We start from the raw sequence: 25187 nt of genomic DNA, 5'->3' as shown, positions 1-25187 counted from the left end.
GGAAAGATTTACACAATGAGTGGTGGGTCGCTAGGGAGTACTGAGAAACAAAGGGATCTTGGTGTACAAGTCCATAGATCCCTGAAGGTGTCAGTGCAAGTAGATAGGATGGTGAAGAAAGCATACAGGCTGCTTACTTCTGTTAGCTGGGATGTAGAGTAAATGAGGAAGGAAGTCTTATAACAACTTTATTGAGCATTGGGTAGGCCACAGATAAAATACTGCATGCTGTTCTAGTTACAAAAGCTTTGGACATATATGGTTATACTGGAGAGGGTGTAGAAGGAGGTTCACCAGGTTGTTGCCTGGAATGCAGACGCTCGGTCATGAGGAGAGACTGGATAGATTGAGTTTCTCTTCCCTGGAGCAGAAGAGGCTGGCAGGAGATCTGATTGAGTATACACAATTGAGAGGCATAGACAAGTAGATTGTGAAAATCTTCTCCCCCTGGCAGATGTGTCTAAAATCAGGCAACATACATTTAAGGTGAGAAGTAAGTGATTTAGAGGGGATTGGAGGAAAACTTTTCAATCAGGATGGTAGAAATATGGAGCGTGCTACATGAGAGGGTAGTGGAGGCGTGTACTTTAAGCATCTGGACAAACACTTAAAATGCCAGGGCATACTAGGCTATGGATCAAGTGCAAGTAAATAGGATTAGCATAATTTGGTGTTTCTTGGTCAGCATGGACATGGTTGGCTGGAGGGCCTGTTTCTATCCTATATGTCACAATTATATAGGAAAGGCCATTATGGTCCGAGATTAGGAGAAATTTCTTCACTCAAGTGTTGCGAACCTCTGGAATCTTAAGAACATAGAACAGTTCAGCACAGTACAGACCCTTCGGCCCATAATGTTGTACACACCTATTATCCTACTTTAAGATCAAACTACCCTGCATACCCTACATTTTACTATTGTCCATGTGCCTATCCAAGAGTTGCTTAAATGTCCCTAATGCATCTGACTGCATTCCAAGCACCCACCAATCACTGTGTGAAAAAACTACCTCTGACATCTCCCCTATACCTTCCTCTAATCACTTTAAAATTATGCCCCCTCGTAATTGTCATTTCTGCCCTGGGAAAAACTCTCTGGCTATCCACTCTGTCTATGCCTCTCATCATCTTGTACACCTCTATCAAGTCACCTCTCATCCTTCTTCGCTCCAATGAAAAAAGCGCTAGCTCCCTCAACCTTTCCTCATAAGACCTGCCCTCCAGTCCAGGCAGCATCCTGGTAAATCTCTTCTGTGCCTTCTCTAAAGCTTCCACATCCTTCCTATAATGAGGTGACCAGAACTGAACACAATATTCCAAGTGTGGTCTAACCAGGGATTTTTAGAGCTGCAGCATAACCTCACGGCTCTTAAACTCAATCCCCCTGCCAATGAAAGCCAACACACCATACGCCTTCTTAATAACCCTATCAACTTTGAGTGATCTGTGGACGTGGACCCCAAGATCCCTCTGTTCCTCCACACGGCCTAGAATTCTGCCGTTAACCCTTCATTCTGCATTCAAATTTGACCTTCCAAAATGAATTCCATCTGCCACTTCTTTGCCCAGCTCTGCATTCTGTCAATGTCCCATTGCAACTACAACAGCCCTCTACACCACCCACATCTCCACCAACCTTCGTGTCATCAGCAAACCTACTAACCCACCCTTCCACTTCCTCATCCAAGTCGTTCATAAAGATCGCAAAGAGCAGAGATCCCAGAACGGATCCTTGCGGAACACCACTGGTCACCAAACTGCTACAGAAAGTGATTGAAGTTAAAATATTGAACGTTTTCAAGAAGAAGACAGATATAGTTCTTGAGGTGAAAGAGATCAAAGATTTTTTTTTACTTCATTCATGGGATGAGGGCATGCTAGCCCAGCATTTATGCCATCCCTAATTGACCAGAGGGCAGTTAAGAGTCAGCCACATTGCTGTGCGTCTGGAGTCAACATGTAGGCCAGACCAGGTAAGGATTGCAGTTTCCTTCCCTAAATGAACATTAATGAACCAGATTGGTTTTCTGACAGTTGAGTGGTTTATTGGTCACCATTAGACTCTGAATTCCGAGATTTATCAAATTCAAATTCCACGTCTGCCATGGAAGGATTTGGACCCAGGTTCCCAGACCATTACCTGGGTCTCTGGGTCCAGTGATAATACCAGTAGGCCATTTCTTCCCCACCTTATGAGGCAAAAATGGGAACAGGGCGCTGAGTTGGATGATTAGCCATGATCCTATTTAATGATGGAATTTGGAAGGCCTACTCATGTTCCTATTTTCTTTGACTTGGAGTTGACTTCGAAACAGGGAGGTAGTTTGATAGATCATGTTTTGCTGTAATTTCTGTTGAATAAAGTAGTCTCTCGTTGAAACATAAGCTTGCAATGCTACAGCTTTCACTTTAACAATAAAACAAGTTTGTTACGAAAGGAATGAAACAGAATAAACTAAGCCACGTACTTGAAGCAACAATCTCTGAATTTTTTGACCATATGGTATGAGTATAAGTCGAATAATGCCAAACATCCGTTTATAAATTGAATAAAAACAAAACAGACACCCCTGGTACAATACCAAAAGATTACTCACATAATACTCATATCAGAATCCCTTGGTTGGTTTAATTAGTTGTGACTTCAATGTTTAGACTAAAGACGCAGATAGCTTGCTCCTGGTGTTATTATACACCCTTCTTAAAAAATAATTTATGGAATGAGGGTTTCACTGATTAGGCCAGCATTTATTGCCCATCCCTAGATGCCCACTACTATTGGTCTGGAGACACATGTAGGCCAGGCCAGACCAGATAAAGATGACATATTTTCTTCCCTAAACGACAAATTTGGATAAAAACCGAAAGAACTGCAGATGCTGTAAGTCAGAAACAAAAACAGAAGTTGCTGGAAAAGCTCAGCAAGCCTGGCAGCATCTGTGAAGAAAAATCAGTGTTAATGTTTCGGGTCTGGTGACCCTTCCTCGGGACAAATTTGGATTGTTTTTGCCAGAACATTGAACACTAAGGGACGATTTGATATACCCTAGACATCCAGGGTCTAGGATGTCTCTGAACGGGCAGAAAGCATTCTGAAGGGAGAGGGTGAACAGCCAGAGTTTGTGGTACATATCATCCTACCTATGTCATTAGTACTGAGTGACGAGGTCCTGCAGGAGCAGTTCAGAGAGTTAGGTAGAAAGTTATAAAACAGGACCTCTAAGGATTACTCCCTGTGCCACGCGCCAATGAGGCTAGAAATAGGGGGATAGTACAGCTCAACACGTGGCTAAACAGATGGTGTAGGAAGGAGGTATTTCAGTTATCTGGGCCATTGGGATCTCTTCCAGGGCAGGTGGGACCTGTACAAGAAGGATGGGTTGCATCTAAACTGGAGGGGCACAAATATTCTGAATTGGAGATTTGCTGGCATCACTTGGGAGGATTTAAACTAGCTTGCCAGGGGAGTGGGAACCAAAGCAAAGGTGAATTGACTGAAAGGGAATGTGAGAAAAGGGCCAGTAAGACTCAGAGGAAGAGCAGGCAGGGTGGGGTTGCTGATCAAAGTGGGTCTGGTGGACTGAAGTGCGTCTGTTTTAATGCGAGAAGTGTAACAGGTAAGGCAGATGAACTTATAACTTGGATTAGTACTTGGAACTATGATGATGTTGCTATTACAGAGACTTGGTTAAGGGAGGGACAGGATTTGCAGCTTAACGTTCCAGAATACAGATGTTTCAGGCGGGATAAAGGGGGATATAAAAAGGGTGATGGAGTTGCACTACTAGTTAAAGAGATTATCGCAGCTGTACTGTGGGAGGACACCTTGGATAGCTCATACAGTGAGGCAATATGGGTATAGCTCAGGAACAGGAAGGGTGCAAACACAATGTTTGGGGTTTACTGTAGGCCTCCCAACAGCCAACAGGAGATAAAAGAGCAGATATGTAGACAGATTTTGGCAAGATGTAAAAGTAACAGCGTTGTTGTCATGGGTGATTTTAACTTCCCATATATTGACTGGGACTCTCTTGGTGCTTGGGGCTTGGATGGAGCAGAGTTTGTAAGGAACATCCACTTGGGCTTCTTGAAACAGTATGTAGATAGTCCAACTAGGAAAGGGGCTGTACTGGATCTAGTATTGGGGAATGAGCCTGGCCAGGTGGTCGATGTCTCAGTAGGAGAGCAGCTCGGGAACAGTGATCACAATTCAGTAAGCTTTAAGGTACTGATGGATAAAGATAAGTGTAGTTGTCAGGTGAAGGTGCTAAACTGGGGGAAAGCTAATTACAACAATATTAGGCAGGAACTGAAGAATGTAGATTGGAGGCGAATGTTTGAGGGCAAATTAATATCTGGTATGTGGGAGGCTTTCAAGTGTAAGTTGCTGGGAATGCAGGACCGTCATGTTCCTGTAAGGATGAAGGATAAGTATGGCAAGTTTAGGAAACCTTGGATAGCAAGAGATATTGTGAGCCTAATCAAAAAGAAAAAAGAAGCATTTATCAAGGCTAGGAGGCTGGGAACACACACAAAGCAAGCGCGGAATACAAGGAAAGTTGAGAGAAACTTCAACAAAGAGTCAGGAGGGCTAAAAGAGATCATGAAAAGTCATTGGCCAACAGGATTAAGGAAAATCCCAAGGCTTTTTATACATATATAAAAAGCAAGACGGTAGCCAGGCAGAGGGTTGGCCCACTCAAGGACAGGGAAGGGAATTTATGTGTGGAGCCAGAGGAAATGAGCGAGGTATTAAATGAGTACTTTGCGTCAGTATTCACCATGGAGAAAGACTTGGTGGATGATGAGTCTGGGGGAGGGTGTGTAAATAGTTTGGGTCATGGTGAGAGGTAAGGGAGGAGGTATTGGGCGTCTTGAAAAACATTAAGGTAGACAAGTCCCCAGGGCCTGATGGGATATACCCCACAACACTGAGAGGCAAGGGAAGAAATTACTGGGGCCTTGAGGGAAATTTTTGTATCCTCACTGGCTACAGGGTGGTCCCAGAGGACTGGAGAATAGCCAATGTTGTTCCTTTGTTTAAGAAGGCTGGCAAGGATAGTCCATCTAATTTCAGGCCAGTGAGCTTTACGTCAGTGGTAGGGAAATTATTGGAGAGGTTTCTTCAAGACCAGATTTACTTCCACTTGGAAATCAGTGGGCATATTAGCGAGAGGCAACATGGTTTTGTGAAAGGGACATTGTGTCTCACTAACTTGGTTGAGTTTTTTGAGGAAGTGACGAAGGCGATCAATGAGGGTAGGGCAGTGAATGTTGTCTACATGGACTTCAGTAAGGCCTTTGACAAGGTCCCTCATGGTAAACTGATACAGAAGGTAAAGTTGCACGGGTCAGAGGTGAGCTTGTAAGATGGATAAAAAACTGGCTCGGTCATAGAAGCCAGAGGGTAGCAGCGGAAGGGTGCGTTTCTGAATGGAGGGCTGTGCCTAGTGGCGTTCCTCAGAGATCAGTGTTGGGAGCTTTGCTGTTTGTAATATATATAAATGATTTGGAGGAAAATGTAACCGGTCTGATTAGTAAGTTTGCCAATGACACAAAGGTTGGTGGAATTGCAGATGGTGATGAGGACCGTCACTAATATTATTTAGGAAAGGAAACTGCCATCCTTACCTGGTCTGGCCTAGGTCATACAGCAATATGGTTGACTCTTAAACTGCCTTCTGGGCAATTGGTAGTGGATAATAAATGCTGGCCTAGCCAGTAATACCCATTAGCCGTGAATGAATCTTAGAAAAAAAATACACAAAATGTACTCTGATTTCAATGTCTGCCACCAAGAGTGGCTTGGAAGCAGCACTACTGATGGAGCTAGCCAGGTCCTAAAGGACATAGGTGCTAGATTGGGTCTGCGACCCATGTGACAACAGTTCTGGTGTTGTGAGGATTGAGTCAGGACATGGAAGAAGGTCCTCATGCCCTAAAATTATTGAACTCAAAACAGAGTCCGGAAGTCTGCAGTGTCCCCAAGCGAAAACAAGGTGCTGTTCTTCTAGCTTGCGCTGAGCTTCACTGGAGGACTGCAGCAAGCCCAAGAAAGATGTTGGCCAGGGAACATGGTGTTATGTTGAAGTGGCAGGTAACTGGAAGCTCAGGGTCATTTTTGCGGACAAAATGTAGGTGTTCACAAAGCAGCCGTCCCTCTGTGTTTTGTCTCCCCAGTGTAGAGCAGGCCACATCATGAGCAGCAAATGCAGTAGACTAGATTGAGTGAAGTGTAGGTAAATCACTGCTTCACCTGGAAGGTATCTCTGGGGCCTTAGATAGAGAGAAGGGAGGAATTAAACGGGCAAGTGTTGCACCTTCTGCAATCACAGGGGAAAGTGTTGTGGGGATGTGGGAGGAGTTAGGAATGGAGGAGGGGTGGACCATGCTCCCTATGGAAAGCTGATAAGTGAGGGGATGGGAATACCTGTGTGGTATTTGCATCCTGCTGGATGTGACAGAAATGGCTTATGATCCTTTTGAATGTTGATACTGGTGTGGTGGAAAATGAGGCCCAGGAGGACCTTATCGATGTTATGGGACACAAGTAAAGGGTCGAGGGCAGAAGTGTGGGAAATGGGTCGAACATGGCTAAAGGCCCTGTCAGCCATAGTGTTGGGGAATTCTTGGTTGAGGAAGAAGGTGGACATTTTGGGGGCCCCTGTTTGGATGGTGGCATCATCAGAAAAGATGTGACAGTGAGAAACTAGAAGAATGGAATGCAATTTTTACAGGAAACAGAGTATGAGAGCGTATAGCCCAGATAGCTGTGGAAAACAGGTTTGTAGTGAATATTTCCCCAGAAATGGAAACCAATGTCAAGGAAGGGATGAGTTGGAGATGGACCAGGTGAAAGTGAGCACGGGGTGAAATTGGAAGCAAAATTGATAAATTTTGTGGAGAAAGCAGCACCGATTATGTCATTGATGCACTAGAGAAAGAGTTGTGGGTGGGGGCCAGAGCAGGAATGGAACAAGGAATGTTCCACGTACCCCACGTAGAGACAGGTCAAACCTGGGGCCCATGTATGTACCCATGGCCATACTTTTGATCTGGAAAAAAAATCAGAGGAATTAAAAGAGAAGTGTTTTTCAAAGTGAAAATGAGCTTGGCCAAGCAGAGGATGATGGTGTTGGATGGGGATAGTTCAGGCATATTTTCTTCCAGGATGAAGTGGAGAGCCCTAAGACCATTCTGATCTGGGATGGACATGTATAGAGATTGCACTTTCAAAATGGAGAGGAGGCAGCTGGTGCCCGTAAACTAGAGATTCTGAAACTGACACAAAGCCTCAGAAGAATTGTGATGTAAGTTGGAAAGGACCAGAGAGGGGAAGGAAAGAATTGGGTTGAAGTAGGAAGAGTTGAGCAGAAGCGAGCTGTAGGGGCTGAGAGACTGTGAACTCAGAGGCTGTTTGGGGGTGCAGGCAGTGGCGATCTCCAAATGAAATGAGATTAATGACCATTGAGAACACAATAGCCTGGTGTTCAATGGTGGGGTCATGATGCAGGAAGAAAGAAGTAATTGTCTGAGATCTGATGCCCAACCTCCAAAATGTAGAAATCAGTATGCCAGACAACAACAGCACCATCCTTGTCAGCAGGCTTCATTACAAAGTTGGACCTGATAATATGAAGTCAGTGGGAGATATGTATAAATGGGTGAGGGGCGCAGAAATTAAGGCAACTATTGTCATGCCAACTGTTCTCAATGAAACTGTCCTCTGAGCAATTAGGGATGGGCAAAAAATACTGGCCTAGCCATCAATGCCCTCATCCTGTGAATGAATTAAAGAAAAGCTGGGGGGAGAATGTTGTGATAAGTGAAGGGTTCTGAGGGACAGAGAGAGGACTCTAGCCCATAGAAATGTGCACAGAGACGGAGGCTATGGAAGAAGATTCTGTTTCTGTTTCTTTTTGTTTCCGAGTTCCAACTTCCTCAGTTCTTTACCTTCTGCGAGGAGTAGCAGATTTCCTTCTCTTTAGGATGTCTGTCAACTACGTGTTTCTATAATCTGGTTTCATGACACCCCTCATCGTCTCACCAATATTCCGAATTTAATATCAGTTGGATCACAAGCTTCACTTTGGACTCCTGTGTCGACCTGCTCCTCGTGTATTTTAATAGTCATTTGACCCAACTAGTTTTCTCCTAAGTTGTGTGTCACCACCTCTTGAGTCATTGTCTCTTGTTACTGTTACTGTGGATGCACTGCGCTAAAGCTGGCTGCTTCTCAAATTCTGTCTCTATTTAAGGTATATTCTAATTAATTTGTTCAGAAACATTATTAACCTCTAGAACAAGTAGGGCTTGAACCTCTGCCACCGGACTGAAATGTAGAGACAGCAACGCTGCGCAATTAAAGCCCTGCATCTCAGATTTTGTGAATTTTTTTTGTTTTTAAATTTAGCTGATATTTCTAAGCAACCTGTTCAGAGATGTTATTATACACCTCTGGAGCAGATGGGGCTTGAACTTGGGCTTCCCAGTCCAGGGGTAGGGACACTACCACTATGCCACAAAAAGACCCTCTCTTCTCGGATTCTGGCTTTGAATCATGCTGTTCAGACGCATTATGACATGTCTGGCACAGATGGGACAAGAACCCAGGCCTCACGGCTCAGACGTAGAGACACCACCATTGCGTCACAAAAGGCTTGTTCTCGGATTGTGTTTTTTTAAAAACCTATTTTTCTAAACAATCTACTCAGAAACATTGTGACACACCTCTAGGGCAGGTGGGACATGAACCCAGGCCTCCCCACACAGGTGTAGGGACACTATCGCTGTACCACAACAGGACCCACTCTTCTCAGATTAAGTATTTTTTAAATTTAATCTATTTTTCTAATCAAACTATTCAACGATGTTATTACACACCTCTGGAGCAAGTGGGGTTGAATTTAGGCCTCCTAATCCCAGGTTGGGATGCTACCAGTGTGTCACAAGAGTCCCTCTTCTCAGATTATGAATATTTTATAAACAACTTGATCAGAGACGCTAGACTTGGTGGGATTTGAACCACGTTCCCCAGGCTCGGAGGTAAGGACTCTATCACTGTGTCACAAGAGCTCATTCTTCTCAGATTATGATTTTTGTCCTTGTTTTTATTAATCTTTAGATATAAATCAGCCTTAGGTGCTGTACGTATTTTTCATTAACCTATTTTTTCTAATCAACCTGTTCAGAGATGTTTCTGCACTTTCTTCAAGTGGGATTTGAACCTTGTTCAAGGATTGGGACACTGCCATTGTGCCACAAAAGGGCCCCCTTTCTCAGATTATTCTTTTGTTTATTGGACTTGAACCCAAGCCGCCTGCTGCAAGGGTAGGGATGCTACCATTGTGCCATAAGAGAACTCCACAATAGCCTGCCACTTGATTGTGTGGCAGAACACAAGTGCAGAGGAGTGACATGAGCAGCCACTGTTGGTAGAAAAAGCCTACTGCACTTAGTATTCCCACGCGTCTCCCGTCCAAGTACTTTCGGGCGTTTTCAGATTAGTATGCCTGTGGGCCTTTCTTAGATTATAAAGCCTGAAGGTTAAGTTATTTCAGCTGCAGGCATTTACCTCGGGTTGTTGTCAGGGCAATACTGAGTTTCCTGGAGTTCCCACAGTGCACTGGTATGGTGCGGACTTGAGGATCACGTGACTAGGCTAATATTTATCTCCTAGTCCTGCTTGCCTTTAAGGTAAAGATACTTAACCTCAACATTTGCTTTAAAACACACGTGCTACATCCCTTCATATGTTAGGACATGCAGTTAACAGTGGCAATGGGTAAAATAGGTTGTTGGAATGTTGTGGCTGTGCTTATACACATTACAGCAGCTGTAGCACAATGCAGTCCACATACGGACAAATTAATGTGACTGAAACTTCAACTGTTTTAAAAGAACATTCGGAAATCCATTTAAGGTGCCCTAAACTCTAAAGGATTATGGACCAAGAGCCGAAAGATGGAATTAGGCTAGATTGCACTTTTGTCTAACTTCGACGGACTGGCTGGCCTCCTCCTGTGCCATAAATTGTTTTATGCTTCTGCTGAAGCCCTGAGAAACCCCTGCATTTAAATTGTGAGAACTGGGTTGATGATTTAATAATCTTGATTTTCTAACTGTCAGTTAACTTGTTTGTTTTCTAAAATGTTACCAGGTAGTAGTCTGTGTTTACTCTGTTAACTTACAAGCTGCTGTTATGTTCTCAAGTTTAAGAGGTACCACAAGATTTAGGAGCAGAATTTAGCCATTCAGCCCATCAAGTCAGCACCGTCATTCGATCACGGCTGATGTGTTTCTCAACCACGTTCACCTGCCTTTTCCCCACAATCCTTGATCCCCTTACTAATCAAGATTTTTTTTTTTGATCTTAAGTACACCTTTAATTCTCACTAAATGCATCTGTGAGAAAACTAACCGATAGTATGCTTCCAGGCTGCCTTTACTCATGTTAAGTAATCTTGCCTTGAATCTGACTGATTTTTTTTTTGTACACAGAATGACCTCTGCTAATGTAGATTATGAAGATGCCTGTCTGATTGTCCGGTACTTGGCCTCCATGAGGCCGTTTGCACAGAGTTTTGATATTTATTTGACACAGGTGAGTGGCGGTATAGCACTGCTTTTGAAGGGAATTTGATCAATACTTGTCTGGAAGAGGGATTTAAAAGGACTGACTAATTTCACTTTATTCATATTATGGGGAGTGGTAATATCACTAGACTAGTGATTCAGAACACCAGATTAATGTTCAGGTTTAATTAATTAATGGGTTTGAATCCCACTATGGCAGTTGAAGAAATTTCAATTCAATATAAAGAAAAACCGGAATAGAAAGTGAGCCTCGTGGTAACCATGTAACCGTTGTCTATTATTATTAAACAACCTATCTTGATTACTAATATCCTTTTGAGAAGAAAATCTGCAGTCCTTTCCTGGTCTGGCTCGAGACCAATAGCATTGTGGTTCTGATTTTGATTATTTTTCTTCTGTATTCATTCATGGGATGAGGGCTGGCTTGGCAGCGTTTATTGCCCATTCCTGATTGGGTCAGCCACTTTGCTGTGGGTCTAGAGTCACATGTAGTCCAGGCCAGGTAAAGCTGGCAGATTCTTTCTGCCAAGATTCCTTCCTTAAAGGACATTTGTGAACCAGATGGGTCTTTCCTGACAATCAACAATGATTTCATGGTCATCATTCAACTCTTACGTTTTTTTTTAAATTTGAATTCAAATTCTACCATCTGCCGTGGTGGGATTCGAACCTAGGTTGCCAGAGCATTAAAAACTGAAAGAACTGCGGATGCTGTAAATCACAAACAAAAATACAAGTTACTGGAAAAGCTCAGCAGCTCTGGCAGCATCTGTGAAGAAGAATCAGAATTAACGTTTCTGGTCCGGTGACCATTCCTCAGAACAGTTCTGATTCTGATTTTTCTTCACAGATGCTGCCAGGTCTGCCGAACTTTTCCAGCAACTTGTGTTTTTGTCGCCAAAATATTATCCGAGTCTCTGGATTAACAGTCCAGCGATGATACTACTAGGCCATCGGCTCCTTTTAATTGCCCTCTAGGCCATAAAGCGCACAGAGTAAGTGCTGACCAAGCCAGCACAACACACATCCTGTGAACAAATAAAAGAAAAAAAAAATGTGGATTTAGAAAAGGTATAACAAACTTGGCTATTGGGGAGAGGTGGTGAAAGTTAAAATTTACGGTTGCAATATGCATTGTCTGTAGAAGGAATAGATTTTGTACCGGGGAACCTTTCATTTCAAACTCCTCTATGTCCATTGTTTTTTTTTCTTATTGAATGTGCGCACTGTTCATCTGTTATCCATTCCTAATTGCTCTCGAACTGGGTAGCTTGGTAGGTTACTGCAGAGAGCAGTTAAGAATCAACCCATTGCCATAAAAACATCAATCAACAATAGTTTCATGATCGTCATGATTAGAACCAGCTTTTATATTCCAGATTTATTAATTGAATTTAAATTCCACCATCTGTTCTGGTGACTTCCGTCCCTTGGACCACCAGTCTGTGCATTAGACATGATGATATATTCTATTTGCAGATTCTGCGTGTACTAGGAGAAAGTGCGATCGCTGTACGAACAAAGGCTATGAAGTGTCTATCTGAGGTAGTTGCTGTGGATCCCAGCATTCTTGCAAGGGTAAAGATTTATTTTCCTTGTACGAACATTTCCACTGTATAGTTGTTTACAAACAACACTTTCAAGAAACTGGTATGATGTATTTGAAGTCGTCAGCGCAAAGCAAACTTTCCAACACTAGGACTGGAAAACCAGGATGCCACTTGCCAAAATTAAGTGAAAGCAACTTTCTATCAATACGGCAATATGGTTGACTCTTAACTGACCTCTGGGCAATTAGGGATGGGCAATAAATGCTGCCTAGCCAGTGATGCCTTCATCCTGTGAATGAATAAAACAAAAGTGCCTGAAGGCACAGCATCATTCAGAGCACAATTAAAGACTAAGATGCACAAGTGACTAGAGTTTGAGCAGCCATCTATAAGGATGGGAAACTGAAAGAGATTCAGAGAGGAAGGTATCTAAAAGAAAGGTGGGAGTTTCACAATCAAGGCAAAGCTTAACAGGAAGCTAATATAGGTCAACAGACAAGGTTTAAATGATGTTTAATTGGGACTTAATGCAAATAAGACCAGGAATAAAAGTTCAATAAAAGTATAAAAATCATAGGGTAACAGTAGGGCATTTCAATTTCTCTGCTTTTCACTCGGATAGGCAAAGTGTGAAAGTCTTTGAGGAGACAGAATTCTTGTAATGTATCCAAAAGAGCTTATGAGCCAGCATGCAGGAAGTCCTGCAAGAAAGGGGATAGTGCTGGACCGAATTTTAGTGACTGAAGTTGGACAAATGGTTGATGTGGCAGTAGGGGAGCATTTCAGTCGTAATGACCACAATTCATTCAGATTTAGCGTCTTTATGGATAAAGACAAGGATGGATCAGAAATAAATCAGAATTGGTGGAAGGCTGATTTCTTAAGACAAGAGAGGACCAAAGTGGACTGGGAACAGTTCCTTGAAGGAAAATCCACTTCAGAGCAATTGGAGACAGCCAAAAGGGTAATAATGAGTATACGGGACCAACATGTTGTATAGGTGGCAGGTGGATCCATATCCAGAGCACATTGGATGTTGAGAGATCTTAGAATTTAGATGAGGGGAAAAGAAAGGGGAGCTGAAGGCTGAAAACAGTTATCGAAAGTGCAGGGAGTTACTCAGAAAAGAAACTAGGAGGGTGAAGAGAGGATGTTTTTAAAAAAAAAAGAAACACTGGTGAATAATATGAAGGAAAATCTGAAGATGTTTTTGAAAGCATACTAGGGGAAAGAAATAACCAGGGAAAGAGTAGGGCCCATTTGGGACCAAAGTGGCAATCTGTGTTTGCATCCAGAAGACATAGCTGAGGTTTTAAATGAGTACTTTATGTTTGTATTCATTGTAGAAAAAGCAACTGTGGGTGTAGAAATCAGGGAGGAGAATGTGATATAATTGAATGAATTAGCATTAAGAATGAGGAGGTATTAGTTTTAATAAAACTAAAGTTTTGAAAGTGGATAATTCCCAGGCCCAGATGAGATGTATTGCAAATTGCTGTGGGAGTTGAAGCAGGGGATTGCAGGTGTTCTGACATTGTCAAATCCTGGCTGGGCTCAGGAGAGTTTCCAGAGGACTAGAGGATAGCTAATATGATGCCATTATTCAAGACGGGTGGTAGGGATGAACCAGGAAACTACAGGCTCGTGAATTTAATATCTGGTAGGCAATATATTGGAAAAATATTCTGAGGGACAGATTTAATCTCCGGTTGGAGAGGTAAGGATTAATCAAGGATAGTCAGCATAGCCTTGTATAGGGGAAGATTATATACAAATTTGATTGAATTTTTAGACTAAGTGCGTAAGTGAAGTGAGTAGAGCCGATGTGGTCTATATGAACTTTAGTAAAGCTTCTGACAAAGTCTCACATGTTAGGCTTAAGCTAAGAGCACATGGGCTCCAAGGCGAGTGGAAGATTGGATCTAAAATTGGCTTCATGGCAGGAAGCAGAGAGTGATGGTTGAAAGGTATTTTTGTGACTGGAAACCTCTCTCCATTGACATATCCGAAGGTTTCTTTGTCTTTTATTCATTCACCGGATGAGGGCATCACTGGCCAGGCAGCATTTATTGCCCATCTCTAATTGCCCAGTGGGCAATTAAGAGTCAACCACATTGCTATGGTTCATTGTTGAGTCCCTTGTTTGTAGTGTACATTCATGATCTAGACATGAATGCCGGAGGTATGATCAGTTAAGTTCATAAATGACACACAAGTTGGCAATGTAGTAAATAGGAGGAAAACAGACAGCAGGACAGTAGACGGGCTGAACAATGGCAAATGGAATTTAATCCTGAAAAGTATTAGATAATGCGTTTTGGGTGGCAGTGGCACTCCGGTACATACAGAGGATCAGAAGCCTGGAGTCACATTCCTTAAAAGACATTAGTGATCCAGATGGGCTTTTATGACAATCAACATTAGACCAGCTTTTTTTATTCCAGATTTCCACTGAATTCAAGTTTCACCGTATGCCATAGTGAAATTCAAACTCCTGTCCCCAGATCAGGAGTATTGTGGAATTTCTTCACTTAGAGGTTCGTGAATCTGTGGAACTCATTGTCACAGAAGGCTGTGGAGGCAAAGTCACTGAGTTTATTTATGACAGGGATAGGTCGGTTCTTGATTATTAGGAGATCTAAGGTTTTGGGGAGAAGGCAGGGTTGAGAAACACATCAACCATGATTGAATGGTGGAGCAGCCTTGACAGGCTAAATGGCCTAATTCTGCTCCTATGTCTTATGGGTCTTATGGATGCAGCTCCAAAAATACTCAAGAAAATTGACACTGTCCAGGAAACAGCAGCCCACTTAACTGCTGTTCCATCCACCACATGCACTTCCTTTACCACCAATGCACAGTGGCAGCACTGTATATCAACTGCAAGGTACACTGCAGAGATTCACCAAAGCTGCTCCAACAGCACCTTCCAAACCCATTACTTCTACTACCTTGAAAGGCAAGAGCAGCAGATGTATGTGAGCAGCACCACAAGATTCTCCAAGTCCCACACCATTCTGATTTGGAAATATCTTATTATTTCATCGTTGTTGTGAGGTCACAGTCGTGGAACTATCTTCCTAACAGGTGTTCCTGATTCCAAAGACTTAAGCAGTTCAAGAGGGCAGCTCACCACTGCCTTCTTGAAGGTAACTAGGAATCAGCAATAAATGCTAGTGAGTGACACCCACAGTCTGTGAATAGATTTTAAAAAATTCTTGTGATCTTTTACACTTTATTAAGCGATCACTATTGCTTTAAGTTCTTCTTTCCCCTTGCCCCTGCCTTATTACTATTTTTGGGATATTTTATATGGTTCTGTCTGGTTATCCTCCGAGACCAATGCTAGCTTTAGTCACTTTATCTTTCTTTATATATACTTGCAGTACTTGCAGAAGGTTTTGCTGTGTTTTTATCTTTCATCTTGTTTTCACTAATTTCTCTTCCTTAGTCGGTTTGGTTTTGCTGAATTCTAAGTTATTTTCTCAATCTTCAAGCCTACTACAAATGTTGGCAACATTGTTCGCCCTTTCTTTCAATTTAATGCCTCTGATTTCTGCTAAGATGCACCAGGCCAAGCAGGCAAGCATTAGAATAGCCAGCTTAGAGATAACAAAGGGTTTCACAAGCAGATGAGCTGAGCCAGAGACTGAGTTTGGCCTGGAATAAACTGTCCATGTTTCATAAGCCCACAAGAACTTGGAAAGCCCAATAGCTGTTTATACCATAACTTAACTACCATAATACTGGCCTTGACGATTGAGTTGTTGACTTTGTCATCAATGCAAACTTCTCAGGAGACGGTGCTACTGAGGTAAGTAAATTTGGAACTGCTTCAACCCTTTTGTCATTGAGTATAGTAACTGACTTTATATACTGCTTTTGTGGGGCACTTTGCTGCCTTCAGAATTTTTGTTGCTGATACTGAGACTGAAACCATCAAATGCAGATTAAAAAGAACGAAGGACAGTACAGCATCAGAACAGGCCTTTCGGCCCACCAGGGCTGTGCTGATACATGATGCCTTTCTAAACTAAAAACCTTATGCCTCTACACAGTATGTATCCCTTTTATTCCATTCCTATTCATATATCTGTCAAAATGTCTCTTAAACGTTGCAGTTGTATCTGCTGCCTCCACCAATTCTAGCAGTGCATTCCAGGCACTTCAGGCACTCTGTATAAAAAGAAAACTTGTCTCCCATCTCCTTTAAACTTACCCCCTTTTACCTTAAACCTATAACCCTTAGTAATTGACATTCCTACCCGGGGAAAAGACTCCGACTATCTATTCTATCTGTACCTCTCAGTTGTAAACTTCCATTGGGTTGCCTCTCATCATTCGACATTCAAGTAAAAACAAACCAAGTTTGTCCAATCTTTCCTCATAGCTAATACGAGCAAACCAGGCAACATCATGATAAACCGTTTCCGTGCCCTCTCCAAAGCCTCCATATCCTTTGGGTAGTGTGGCAACCAGAACTGCACACAATATTCCAAAGGTGGCCTAACTAAAGGTCCGTACAGCTTCAACATGACTTGACAATTTTTTTACTCTCTGCCCCAACTAATGAAGACCAGCATGCTTTCTTGATCACTTTATCCACTTGTGTTGCCACTTCCAGGGAACTGTGGACCTGTACGCTTAGATCCCTCTGTATATTGATGTTGCTATAGTGCCATTTATAGTATACTTCCTGCATCACCTCGCATTTGTCCAGATTAAACTCTAACTGCCATTTCTGTGCCCAGGTCTCAAGCCTTTCTAGATCCTGCTGTATCCTCTAGCAATCCTCCACCCTATCTGTAGCTCTTCCAACTTTGTGTCATTTGCAAATTTACTGCTTCAACTACCTATATTCTCCTCCAAGTCAGTTATACATTTATATGACTGGGGTCCCAGCACCAATCCTTGATACTCTGGTAGGAGGTCCTGTTTGAGAGTGTCAGATGGTTCAGGAGGACTGTTTCAAGTATTCTTCCAGCACCCCACAGTTGTCAAGTTCGATTTTGTTTGCTTTTTTCATCTTTCAGATGTAGGTCTCACCGGCTAGGCCAACATCTATTGACCATCACTCATTACCCTTGTGAAGGTAGTAGTAAACTATTGTCTTGACACACTGTAGTCCATGTTTTAGCTACACCTACAGTGCTGTTAGGGAGCGAGTTCCAGTATGTTGGCATAGTAACAGTGGAGAAATGGTATTTTCAACTCTGGATGGTGTGCAGCTGGTATTAGTTGCTCATCCCCGGTTGTCCCTGAACTGATTGGCTGGCTTGCTAGGCTATTTCAAACAGTAGCCAAGAGTGACTTTGCTGTGGTTCTAGAGTTAAATGTAGGTCAGACCAGGTAAGGATGGTAGATTTCCCTCCCTCAAGAACGCTGTCATAATAACAACCTATCTGTTCACCATCCAGCAGTGGTTGTATGGTTACCTTTAGGTAAGCTCTTTGAATTCAGCATTTTTTTTATTGAATTCAAATTCACCAACTGCCATTGTGAGATTGCAACTCATATAGAGCCTGGGACTCTGGATTGCTAGTCCAGTCACAATAACACTACACCACAGTCTCCCTTCTGCTTTTGTCCTTCTAGGTGGTAGAGGTTTGGGGCTTGAAAAGTGCTCTCTGAGATTTGCTAAGTGGTTGCTCTGCAGGCTGTAGATGAGATGTTGAAGGTGCAAAACATAGTGCTGATCAGGCAGTTGTTTTGTCTCAGATAGTGCTCAGCTTCTCACTTATCTTCTGAGTACTTTTGAATTCCTGAGGAAATGTTTCCTGGTTTCACATAACCTGAGATAGTTTAGGAATCAATGCGTTTGTGCCTTCAGTCTTGTCAAGTTCACTTTGTACTGTACCTGACCCTGATGCCCTACTTCTCATGGAGACATAGAAAATAGGAGAAGGAGTAGGCCATTTAGCCCGTTGAGCCTACTGCACCATTCATTATAATCATGGCTGATCATCCAACTCAAAAGCCTGTTTCTGCAGCACCAAGTGTCACCAATCAATTTAGGCTTCTCAGTTGGGTGTACTTGCATTTACTGAATTTTACGCATTTGCACATGGGCTGCATGGCCCTCTTTGCACACAGAAAGCTTACACGCACTGCATTCTGAGAAAGGGTCACCGGACCCAAAACGTTAACTCTGTTTTCTCCTTCACAGATGCTGCCAAACCTGCTGAGCTTTTCCAGCGACTTTGCTTTTGTACACGCACTGCACCTGTTTCAAATTAACAAAATAGATAACAAACATTTGCTGTTTTCATTTCTCGGGACAAATTCCAGTGAATACAGGCCCATCTTCTTGGACTGCCTTCAGTTTTTTTTTTCCCCTACCAGGATCTTGAGTCTTTGAAAATCTTCCTCAAAAGGCAGTGGAAGCAAGGACCTTGAATATTTTTAAGGCAGAAGTAGTTAGATTTTGGGAACCAAGAGGATGAAACATTATTGGACAGGTGGCAATGTGGATTTGTGGTTACAATCTCACTAGTTACTATCTTATTAAATCGTGGAGAAAGTTCAAGGGACTGAATGGCCTACTTCTATTCCAAGATTGTATCTTGTATCCTTTAGAGGGAGCTAATTTTTCCATTTTAGACTCTCCTTAAATTTCTGTTAACTACTGATGTGAAATTTAATGCCTTTTTTCATTTACTGGAATGAATCTTTGAAAGTCGTTATTTCGTAAAATGTCTTCAGCATGCCCATTGACCCATCCCTTAAACTAATGTGCTAGTTCACTTTTGCTAGTTTATTTGTTGTCTTTTTTAATAATTATCCTTATGTTTAAAACCCGAGTCTTTAACTCACACTCTAAATTTTACTATCAGTTTGAGGGATAACCATGTTGTGATCACAGTTACCTGGCTGTACTTTTACTATGAGGTCATTCATCCCATCTTGATGCATATCCATCAGATCTGCAATAGCTTGCTCTTCTGTTGGCTCCAGAAGTAGCCCATTTAAGAATCTATTCTGAAAGAACTCTTTGATCTCGTTTTTCTAGGATAGCTTTACCAATCCAATTTATTCAATCTATGTATAGTTTAGAATTGTACGTGATTATAGCCATACCTTTCTGAGGTTGCAGAATTGCTCACCAAGCCGGTGTGTTTGATTGCTAATGTGTTGTCACCCTGCTAGGTAACATCATCAGTGCGCCTCCACTGAAGCTTTGGTGTTCTGTCTCACTTGTTATTTATATGCCTCGGTTTGCTGGGGTGGTTGGTATCACTTCCGGTTCTGTTTTTCAGTAGTTTGTATATCGGACCCAGTTCGTGTGTTTGTTGATGGAGTTCCGGTTGGAATGTCAGGCCTCCAGGGATTCCCTGGCATGTCTCAGCTTCATGTCTCAGTTTGGCTTGTGTTATTATGGATGTGTTGACCCAGTCACTTTTGTGTCCTTCTTTGTCCGTGTGTATTGAGATCAGTGAGAATTGATCTTGTCTCTTGGTGGCTGGTTCATGTATCGTTATTGCTCGTTTTCTTCCAATTTGGCCTATGCAATGTTTATCTCAGTCCTTGTATGGTATTTTGTATATCTTATTGGTTGTGGGTATGGGGTCCTTTACGTTCGTCCATAGCTGTCACAGGGTGGTTGGTGGTTTCCGTACAATGGAAACTTAAATACTTAGTTGACAACAGTATCTACTCCATCCACTGCTCCCGAGAATTCCTCAACATCATCAAGGACACCAGAATAGAAGAGGACAAGATAATGGTATCCTTTGACGTAACACCACTATTTACATCCATAAACATCGATCTAGCCAAAGAGACAATTGCTACACTGCTGGACAAATCAGGAAGACAGGCATCCCATGACCCCAATAGCATCAACAAGGACAGCACTCTGAAACTACGGGATCTGTGCCTCACAACCCACTTCACCTTCAACGGCCGTATATTCAAACAAATCAATGATACACCAATGGGATCCCCAATATCAGGACGGATAGCGGAAGCGGTAATGCAAAGAATAGATTAGAACAGACAGCGCTCCCTACTATCCAACCCAAACTCTGGAGCCTCTATGTAGATGACACCTTTGTAATTATCAAACACACAAGACTGGAAGAAACCCACTGACACAAACAACATCCTCACTGGAATAAAATTCACTAAAGAAGAAAAGAACAACCACCAACTACCCTCCTTGGACATAATGGTGGAACGTAAGAACAATGGGGAACTCCAAACTAGCATATACAGAAAGACCACACACAAGGACCAGATATTCAATTACACCAGCAACCACCCAACACCCATAAATGGAGCTGCATCAGGACATTATTCAAATGAGCCAGAACACACTGCAGTGAGCCAGAATTGCGCAAAGCAGAACAGGAGTTTTTAAAAGGAATGGATACCAAAAAAGCATAATCCGCTGTTAGCTCTGCGACAGACCACAACAAGAAGACACATCACAGCCAGACACACTAGTCACCCTACCTTTCATCAGGGACATATCAGAGATGACCACAAGACTACTCCTACCCCTAGGTATTAGGGTAGCCCATAAACCAACAACCACCCTGTGACAGCTAAGGTCGAACGTAAAGGATCCCATTCCCACAACCAACAAAACCAATGTAATATACAAAATACCATGCAAGGACTGTGAGAAACGTTACATAGGCCAAACTGGAAGAAAACTGACAATAACGATACACGAACACCAATTAGCCACTAACAGATATGACCAATTCTTACTGATCTCCATACACATGGACAAAGAAGGACACAATTTTGACTGGGACAACACATCCATAATAACACAAGCCAAATCAAGACATGCCAGGGAATTCCTGGAGGCCTGATATTCCAACCGGAGCTCCATCAACAAACACATTGAACTGGATCCGATATACAAACCACTGGAAAACAGAACCGGAAGTAATACCAACCACCCCAGCAAACTGAGCATATAAATAACAAGTGGGATGGAACACCGATGCTTTACCAATGGCGCATTGACGATGTTACCTAGCAGGGTGACGAAACATTTGCAATCAAACACCAGCTCAGTGAGCAAGTCTGCAACTCATCCTCGACCTGAGCTACAAATTTTCTCAAAAACAATACCTTTCTCCCAAGGCCCCACTATTCTTTCTATATACCTCATCCTACGGTGTACTTGATGTAAAGGGACACACAAACTACTCCCACAAGTGGCTTCTTAGTTTTATTCTTTCCTATCTCTACTCCAATCTCATTCTATATCTTGATGTTTAATCTGGGATGATCTCTCAATGATACAAGTGTTATCCTTAATTGACAGAGCTCCCTTCTACCTTTCTCCTAGTTTGCTGTACTTCTGAAATGTCATATGCCCTTGAATATTCAGGTCTCAGCCTTTGCCACCTTGCAGTTATACATCTCAAATGGCTTTCAAGCCATATATGTTATTTCTTTTTCAGCTGTTAATTCATCTTTTTTTGCTCCAAATGCTATCTGCATTCAGAAACACCGTCTGTTCTTTCTGCTGCAACCTTTGGCCTATTTGCTGGTGCATTCTTAAGTTTATATGCTCTGTCCCTTCCCACTATGTTTATAATTTCCCTGATTGCTAGTTTCCTTTTTGGCCTTGACTTCTCTCTTTATTTTATCATACTTTCTTTCGCTTGGTCCCTCACCCCAACTATTTGATTTAGTTTGGAGGATGAAGTTAACAAGGATAAGACGTTGCTTATTGTAGAAGCTGGTGAAGAACAGTGAAGATATCCCAATGAGAGAATTTTTTATTGTACGTGACTGGACAGTCGCAATAAGGATTTTAAACGAACGTTGAGAGATGTGGAGTGAAGCAAGGTGATCAGAGGAGGAGAAAATGCCAGTGAGTTGGAGAATCAGGCCAAGGATATATTTAACAGGATTTTGGGTGGAGATGGGAGAAAATGTAAAGATCCACTGTGTCCTTGATGTATTGAAGCAAAGAGCAGCCATGTACCACATGCTAGTTCTAATGCTCTTGCCTCGCTTGCACTGCCTGTCATTAAGGTTTCTTATGCTTTTCCTGCTGAATTTCACAGTAGTCATTGTGTTCTCCTCACAGTTGGACATGCAACGCGGGGTCCACGGGCGCCTGATGGATAATTCCACAAGTGTGCGTGAAGCGGCTGTGGAGTTACTAGGTCGCTTTGTGCTGAGCCGACCTCAACTCACTGAGCAGTATTACGACATGTTGATCGAGAGGATATTGGTATGTCTGTTTCCTAGCTGGCTTCATGTCAGATTGGGTTTTTATAGCGATGTTGAGAGTTAAGTTGGAGGTAACTGGAGTGGGAATTGGTTTTGTAAAGTTCACCTAGATAATGTCAAAAGGTGCAAATTAGTACCATACACTAGTTCTGAACTTTTCTGTCTGAATAACAGTTGCCACTAATAGTGGTTATCAGGGTGGGCTGCAAGTTTCCATAGGTCAGGAGCATCTTGAAGTTAATCTGATCTACCTTAGCAAAATGCTCCAGTTGCTGGACATCTGCAATAAAACAAAAAATGCTAGAAATACCCAGCAGATCTGGAGATGTTGTTTCGTAACTCCAAAAAGTTAGAAATGTAGTATGTTTTGAGCAAGGTCCATTACTATATGTTGGTTAATCTGAGTGTTTCCAACACTTGCAGAATTTTTCTTTTATCTTTAAAATGGTCGCATCAGTAATGTTTGAAATCCTCGGTTCATGAGGCAAGTGTCTGTCTACAAGATGACAGTAAAACTTTCCAAGTTGATGTTTTGCTGATCCACTACGTATGTTTGTATATGACGCAGCCTTAAAATATACAGTGATGAAACTGCTGGCAGGAGCATGCTGCTCCTCTGTTCACACTACATCTAACCTTGACAGTCTGATATCGTTTGAGTTTGGGTAAATAGCAATGTGTAAGTCATTTCATAAGTTGCCTCAAAACTTTGTGCCATCAGATCTCTATTATTACTAACAAAGTAATAGAATTTTAAAGAGCAATAACCATTCAGTCTATCTGAAAATGCCGTTCTGTCATCTTCACATTGCATTGCCTTTTCTTCATTTAGCAGAGCTATGAGGAAAGAATAGGTTGGAATTAACTAATTAGTTGGAGAAAAAATTTAGGACAGTTTGGTTTGGTGAATCAAATAGTGGTTTACTGTGCTATATCATTCTCTGCTGTTTTGAGGAGTTGCTTGACGTCCAAGTAAGAACTATTCGAGAGTGGGAATGGGCCCTTTGTAAGAAGATAGAAATTTTAATAGGTCTTTACATTCTGGGAAATCCACACTCTTCTGTGCTTTTCTGAACTTGTCTCGTCCTTTAACAAATAATCTCTTGCAGGACACTGGTATCAGTGTGAGAAAGAGAGTTATCAAGATTCTACGTGACATCTGCATTGAGCAACCAACCTTCTCTAAAGTGACTGAGATGTGTGTGCGAATGATTCGTAGAGTCAATGATGAAGAGGGCATTAAGGTAATTTTACGTAGACTGTTCAAATGTATTTGCCCAACTTCATGTCTGTGTAACTAGAGTTAGAATGCCTTCATTTAACTTTTCTTCCTGTACAAAGTGTTACTGCAGCCTCAAGGAGGGATCTACTTGGAATCTCTGTATAAACTAATCTAGGTCACAAAAGAGATTGACCTCCCCATTGACAATACACTGATTTGCATCAAGTTGTAGAGAGTTTGGGTTTTTATTTGTTTATGGAATGAGGGCTTTGCTGTCTGGGCCTTTATTGCCCACTGTAATCGCTGTGGAGGCGGTTATGGAATCCCCACAGTGTGGGAGCAGGCCATTCGGCCCATCTAGTCCACACTGACTCTCTGAAGAGCATCCACCCAGGCCTGCCCCTACCCTATCCCTGCATTTCCCACCCTAGACACTTCAGGCAATTTAGGTGGATTGGCCGTGCTAAACTGTGCATCTTTGGACTGTGGGAGGAAACGGGAGCACCTGGACGAAACCCATGCAGACACGGGAAGAACATGCAAACTCCACACAGACAGTCACCTGAGGCTGGAATCAAACTCTGGTCCTTAGCTCTGTGAAGCAGCAGTGCTAGCCACTGAGCCACCAATCATGGTGGTGAAATGCATTCTTAAACTGTTGCTGTCCTGGGAGTACAGGTACACCCATAGTGCTGTTTAACGTTTGAGGATTTTGACCCAGCAATAATGAAAGCATGGCAGTATGGTTGAAATCAAGATGGTGTGTGACTTGGGAGACTCGCGCACATCTTTTGCCTTCGAGATGACAGAGGGCGCAGATTTGGAAGAGGCATTCGGAAGGTCTTTGAACTGTTGGAGTACGTTTTGTAAATGGTACACATTGCTACCACTGAGTGTCAGTGGTGGAGGAAAGAATATTGAAAGTGGTGGATGTAGTGCCAAACAAATGGGCTGCTTTGTTCTTGATGGTGTCAAGCATGAGTAGTGTTGGAGCTGCACTCATGCAAGCAACTGGAGAGTATTCCATAAAACTCCTCTTTCCCCTGTGATTGACCCCTATGATTCTAGAATTCTAAGTGTAATAGAAACAGTGTCCAAAATACCAATCCTTCCTTGTGGGACCGCACTGTAAAATTCCCCCTCATCTAAAATATTTTCCGTTCACTTCCAGTCCCTGACCGCTGATCCCTTCTCCAGTTTCATATCCATGTTTTTAATATCTTTTTACTACCGTGTATTTACATTTTCTGAAGTTTTTTTATATGTGGAATTTTATCAAATGCCTTCTGACAGTTCTTCTATAAAACTTGTAATACTTATCAATGTTGACTTACTCTCATTTTCCCAAGAGTCACCAAGTGAGAATTCATTTTATCTTTGTGTGAATAATCTCCAGTCAAGTTTCCAACATTGATAGGCTGTTTTGCCTTCAGTTTATCCCCTTTACAAAATTAGGGTTATTGTAACATCTGTAACCTACTATTTTTCTGAAACCATTCCCGAATTCTCCCTCATTACCATTTGAATTGGGGCGAACAGATGTTTTATATGAGATAACAAGGTGTAGAGCTGGATGAGCACAGCAGGCCAAGCAGCATCATAGGAGCAGGAAGGCT

General features: G+C 42.3%; 1 protein-coding gene across 1 annotated transcript in view; it reads left to right on the top strand.

Moving 5' to 3' along the window:
- The window catches only part of nipblb (NIPBL cohesin loading factor b), a 437039-nt gene that overhangs the window by 261305 nt on the left and 150547 nt on the right, over positions 1-25187 (top strand). Inside the window, exons 26-29 of the mRNA XM_048594301.1 lie at positions 10501-10603; positions 12076-12174; positions 22204-22350; positions 23459-23593. Coding sequence (XP_048450258.1) covers positions 10501-10603; positions 12076-12174; positions 22204-22350; positions 23459-23593 — 484 coding nt within the window. The remainder of the gene's footprint in view (positions 1-10500; positions 10604-12075; positions 12175-22203; positions 22351-23458; positions 23594-25187) is intronic.

This window comes from Rhincodon typus, chromosome 3, assembly GCF_021869965.1.
Source record: "Rhincodon typus isolate 14 chromosome 3, sRhiTyp1.1, whole genome shotgun sequence".
NCBI lineage: Eukaryota > Metazoa > Chordata > Chondrichthyes > Orectolobiformes > Rhincodontidae > Rhincodon > Rhincodon typus.
Note: the sequence above shows the minus strand (reverse complement) of the source record. Positions and strands in the feature narration are given on the sequence as shown.